This window comes from Ceratina calcarata, unplaced genomic scaffold, assembly GCF_001652005.2.
Source record: "Ceratina calcarata isolate Rehan_Ccalc_2016 unplaced genomic scaffold, ASM165200v1 scaffold9.2, whole genome shotgun sequence".
In the NCBI taxonomy this organism is placed as follows: Eukaryota; Metazoa; Arthropoda; class Insecta; order Hymenoptera; family Apidae; genus Ceratina; species Ceratina calcarata.
Window position 1 is genome coordinate 78806 of NW_017180368.1, and position 5440 is coordinate 84245.

Genomic DNA, 5440 nt, shown 5'->3' on the forward strand with positions numbered 1-5440 from the left:
TGCACTGTATTTTCTGATTCTTCTATAGTAAATAATTGCACTGTATTTTCTGATTCTTTTCTGTAGAAATATATTGCAATTGTTCTAATTGCTATTCACGTTACAATTTTTATTCACATGATTCATATGATTTATTCAAATGATATTCTATAATTTCCAATAATCCTGATCGTTTCATTCAGATTCCTCAAGAACGTGATAAAAATCGGTGAAAAATACAGTGAGGAAACAGGGAACGAGCCTCTATCGAGTCCCGACTGTTGGGCCAAGCTGGCGATCCTCAACGGTGAACTGAAGACCGCTGAGGCAATTTACTTAGAACAAAATGAGTTAACCCAGGCACTGGACATGTACCAGAAATACTGGCACTGGGAGGACGCGTTAGTTTTAGCCGAGAACCGAGGCTGGCCAGGTTTACAAGAACTCCGAGACCGACACTTGACATGGTTATTAGAAAGCGGTCAGGCAGCGAGAGCTGCGGCCATATTGGAATCAATGAATCCTAGACGAGCGGTAAAACTGTATTTAGACGCTCGTCGCCCTGGTCGTGCGGCTCGGTTAGTCTTGGCGAACGACGAATTGTTAGAAGACAGGTCGATCGTCAATGAAATCATAAGAGCGTTGAAAGCGACGGACTTGATGGAACTCGCTGGGGAATTGTTCGAGCAGATTTCCGAGCCTTTAGAAGCGATCAAATGCTACTCTCAAGCAGGAGTGTTTGCCAGGGCATTGGAACTGGCTAGAAAAGTGGATCCAAATTCTGTTGTTGACCTCGAACGAGACTGGGGGCAGCATTTAGCCTCAGCCGGGCATTACGACGCGGCTATTAATCACTTCATCGAAGCAGGGGAGACTGCTCTAGCTTTAGACGCGGCGATAAACGCCAAACAATGGAGGAAGGGTTTACAGATCATGCAGGTGATAGAAGACGACGATCCAACGGTTAAAAAGCAATCCGAGAAGCTGGCTGAGTACTTCGCCTCCATAGGCGAGAAATCTCTCGCTGAGAAACTATTCGTCCGTTCTGGGGATGCAAAACGTGCCGTAGAAGTCCACGTGCAAAGCGGGAACTGGAGCCGCGCTCATCAAGTGGCGCAGGAGTACATGACGGCTGAAGAGGCGAACGAGGTTTTGGCTAAGCACGCCACGGCTCTCAGCGAGTCCGGCGACCTGAGACACGCAGAAGAATTGTATTTAGCTATCGGTGATTACGACTCGGCGATTGCTATGTACAGGAGAGCCGGCAGGCGGGCGGACATGGTCAGACTAGTGGCGAAGCACAGGCCAGATCTCCTTGAGACGACGCACGCTCATTTGGCCAGGGAATTAGATGCTGCAGGTAAAGCTCGGGAAGCGGAGGAGCATTATCTCGCTGCTGGCGATTGGAGAGGCGCCGTCACTGCGTACAGATCGGTGAACATGTGGGAAGACGCTCTGCGCGTGGCGAAGCATAACGCTGGGGACAACGCTGCTCAACAGGTCCTTAATTAGTATTAATAAGTTAATTTTTATGATATATACAGTGGACCATTTTTTTATGAACCATTCTCCACTTTGCACGCCCACAATTATTAAATGTTTCCTTCTTCAGGTCGCCCTTATGTGGGCGCGTACACTGGCACCGGAATTAGCAGCGAGACTCCTCATGCGATTGAATTACTTAGACGGCTGTCTGCAATTAGCCTGCGAGGCCGGTTTATTCGACTGGGCCTTAGAAATCGCCAAGCATGGAAGCATAGATCAGAAGAAAGAAGTTCATTATAGGTACGCCATGGCGTTAGAAGACACAGGTCGTTTCTCAGATGCTGAAAAGGAGTTCATCAAAGCTGGGAGAACCATCGAGGCTGTTCAAATGTACATCCATACTAAAGACTGGGAAGCTGCAGAAGACGTGGCTCAGACAATTAATCAGGATGCCATAGCTCAGGTTCTGATCGCCAGAGCAAGCGAAGCTGCTGAAGCTCAAGATTATTCTTTAGCTGAGACGCTCTTATTGAGGGCTCATAAACCTGAAATGATCATCGAATACTATAAGGTACTTACAAATCAAATCAACCTTTAATCACAACCTTAATATTAATAATAATAATATTTAAACATTTCTTTTATATTGTAGAAAGCAGGAATGTGGTCAGAGGCGTTAAGGGTTTGCAGAGAATACCTGCCAAGCCAAGAGGCGAACCTCCGTCGAGAATTGGGTCAGAAGAGTGCCTCCCTTGCTGGTGCAAACGCGTTCGAGGAAGCCAAAAAATGGTTAGAAGCTGGTGAAGTACGTGCTGCTTTAGATATCTTGATCTTGGATCCCCAAGCGTCCAGATCGTCTCTTGTGAAAGCTGCGGATATCTTGCTTCATCAAGCGGACCCTGAAACTGCTGTCCAAGTGGGAGGTGATCTTGGCTCACGATTATTCGCCATTGGGGAACATGCCCTCGCTGCTCAGGTATTTATCCAGGATATTTTGCATAATTATATTCTAAAATTCTTCTTCTGTTTAAACATTTCGTCTCGTTTAGGTGTTCTTACAGGCAGACAGACTGAAAGATGCTATTGACGCGTTGGCATCGTTAGGGGAATGGGAAAAAGCGAAGAGAATCGTGAACGAATTAGCGCCGGACATAGAACCCTATCTCGAAGAGAAATACAAAGAAGCTATGCTGAGGGATGGACAAATAGACAGGCTCGTTGAGATAGACGCTGATGCTGGATTAGAAGTATTAGCCAGTAAAGGGCAGTGGAGTCAGGTATTCGAAATGGCGAGCAATCAGGGTACTCAGATTTTGCACAAATACGTGGCACAAAGAGCGGTGCAGCTCTTAAAGGCAAATTCACCCCTAGAAGCTCTGCAGTTGTATGGCAAATATGGGACTCCTGCCATTTCACAGAATTTCAATTTGTATCTACAGTTATCAGAAAGCGTTCTGAATTCTGAGGTAAGATTATGTTAACGTCGTTCTAGATTTTTTATTATAATTCAAATACTGTTTTCTGTTTTAATATTCTGCAAGAATTTTTACTGTACTCTATTTAGGGTTGTAGATAAATGATGAAATGTCGTCTGTTTCAGGCATACAATGAATACAGGTACTTGGCTCTATTAAGAACAGTGCTCCTGGATCTGTGGAACAGTTTAAAATCCACAGAGTCTAATCAGAAGTCGAAATTCGAGAGGCTCCTCGAGGCTACTCACTACTCGGCAGTGAAATCCGGCTGCCGTGACTATCCAGTGCTCTCTGGATTAGTTTTAAAAGCGACTATCACTCTTTTGAGGTACACCGATTTGCTGCTCGCCGACAGAGCTTACTACGAAGCTGGCATGGAAGCGCGTGCCGCTGGGTTAAACAGTGAAGCGTTCGTTTTCTTGAATCATTTCTTGGACCTCGAGGAGTGTATCGAGGAGGGCGATAGTGGCGTGTTGGACGTCGACGATTTGACTGTCACCGACTTCCCACTGGAGGTTCCTCTGTCAGAGACCGTGAGTTTGACCGCAGAGCGGAGGGAAGAGGCCCGCGAGTGGGTCCTCGCGGTGTCTATGGATCAAAAGGTTGAACAAGTCCTTCCTACGGATCACAGAGGCGTTTATGTGGGATCGTTAACATCCCCTTCTCCAGGTTCTGGGAACCTCCAGGGTTGCATCTTAACTGGTTATCCTGTTCGGGGTCCCATCGTTCGATTCGCAGAGGTATTAATTAATTTAAATAAATTATTTAAAAATCGTCTTGAAAATTGCCTATTTTATATAAACAATTTACAGTTTATTAGCAATTAAATTTTCTTTGTTCTATTAAATATTTCAAATAATTTCTCATATTTTTTATTTAATTAAATACTTAAAACTGAATTATTTGCATTATTAAAATGAAGTATAGACAATCCTGCTTGAGAATTCTTCTTCAATTTTTTAAATTTAACGAAGAATCTAATGAATCAATAATTGTTTCAAGGGTCAGTACGTGGCAGACCGCGACGACTGGAGTAAAATAATTAACACAGCTCGCCAAGCGCCGCAGGACTCAGCCCTGAACGACATCCTAGCGTTCATTCAAGAATGGTGCGGCGCAATACCCAGCTACTCATTTTAAGATTATAATTATTGTAGATTCTTGTACATAAATTACTAAACAAAAACTACCTGTTTTAATCTAAGGTGTCACAATGGAACAATAAACTCGTTTCTCTAAAATTTATTTAAATAAGGCTGCGTTATGCAAATAATTAATCTAACTTAAGCATAAATAGTTTCCTATGCGACGTGAATATACATGTTGCACGTGTCTCGCGGGATCTCTCGCCTGACTCTCTCCTCTCTATTATGTATAACGATCCTAGTTCTCCTCTACCCGCGACTCGATTAATTATTATTATTAATATTATTATTATTATTATTTATATGACTACTCGGTGATGACTATGTTGCACTCCCTCGTTCTCCCCCTTTCATTTTTTTTTTTTTATACACAGACTACAGAGGTTCGAAAACAGTAGTACAAGCTAGAAATGAGAAACTCTTCTCCCTGCAGTATTAATAATACTTTTGCCTGGAACACTACTTGATAATTACGTTTGATTCTCAGTACTTGCTACATTGATTAATTTGATTAAACGAAGCTGAGAAGTTAAACGGATAAAACTGGAATGCCGGTGGTTCCACGGTTCAATGCTCTCGGGGTGGTGTTTATGTTCATCCCTCTAGAGTCTAGGCTCTGTCCTTAAGTTTAATTAAGACACTTGTAAAAATAAGAACCGTCACTCGTCACCCTCGTTGATTTAAGTATCTGTCATTTCTCGCTTATACCATCATTTCCTAAGTTCACAACGAGTGTCTGAGAAAATTTACTGCCATGATTGCCGAGCCGAAGGGCCCTCGCACTTCCCCATTAGGATTCCAGGTAGGACGTTCATTAAATGTGCGAGAGCTCTAATATGTAAGACGTTTCTACTTGTATTATCGGTCGTTCAGTTTCGCAAATTATACAGGTCACAATGTCGTCTAATCGGTACTATAAAAATATCGAAAATTGTCTTACTTCTTCAACCGGCGATCCGCTCCCCTCGCCTATTGCACAGTATACTTTAAGAGACACTTCGCACATATTTATAACGAACAGAGTTGTATGTACAAAACATTTGATAAATAGCGCACTTCCTGGGAAACAGGACCAAACACACCGAGTACTTATAATACTCAGAATATTTCACAAAATGATGTAAGTATACTTATAAAAATGGCGTCACGTTTCTGTTGAGAAGTTTGCAACGTACTTAGCAACTTATCTCTAAATTAAAGCTTGACGACTTTAAAATCCTATACAGAGATTTATAAGTTGATACAATTCTAGGATAGACAATGCTAAAAAATTAAGGGCATATTGGAAATTTAAAAATTAGATAAATTTAATGACGTCTACTTGGATAATTTTTTTCGTAATGATCTCATTTATGG

At 42.5% G+C, this 5440-nt stretch overlaps 1 protein-coding gene across 1 annotated transcript in view; it reads left to right on the top strand.

Annotated features, from left to right (window-relative positions):
* The window catches only part of Oseg2 (intraflagellar transport protein Oseg2), a gene marked incomplete at its 5' end in the record, with an annotated part of 6458 nt that extends 2379 nt beyond the window's left edge, over positions 1 to 4079 (top strand). The window contains 6 exon segments of the mRNA XM_026818871.1: positions 159 to 1479; positions 1592 to 2035; positions 2117 to 2440; positions 2514 to 2930; positions 3065 to 3679; positions 3942 to 4079. Coding sequence (XP_026674672.1) covers positions 159 to 1479; positions 1592 to 2035; positions 2117 to 2440; positions 2514 to 2930; positions 3065 to 3679; positions 3942 to 4079 — 3259 coding nt within the window.
* Between the last annotated feature and the right edge of the window lie 1361 nt (positions 4080 to 5440).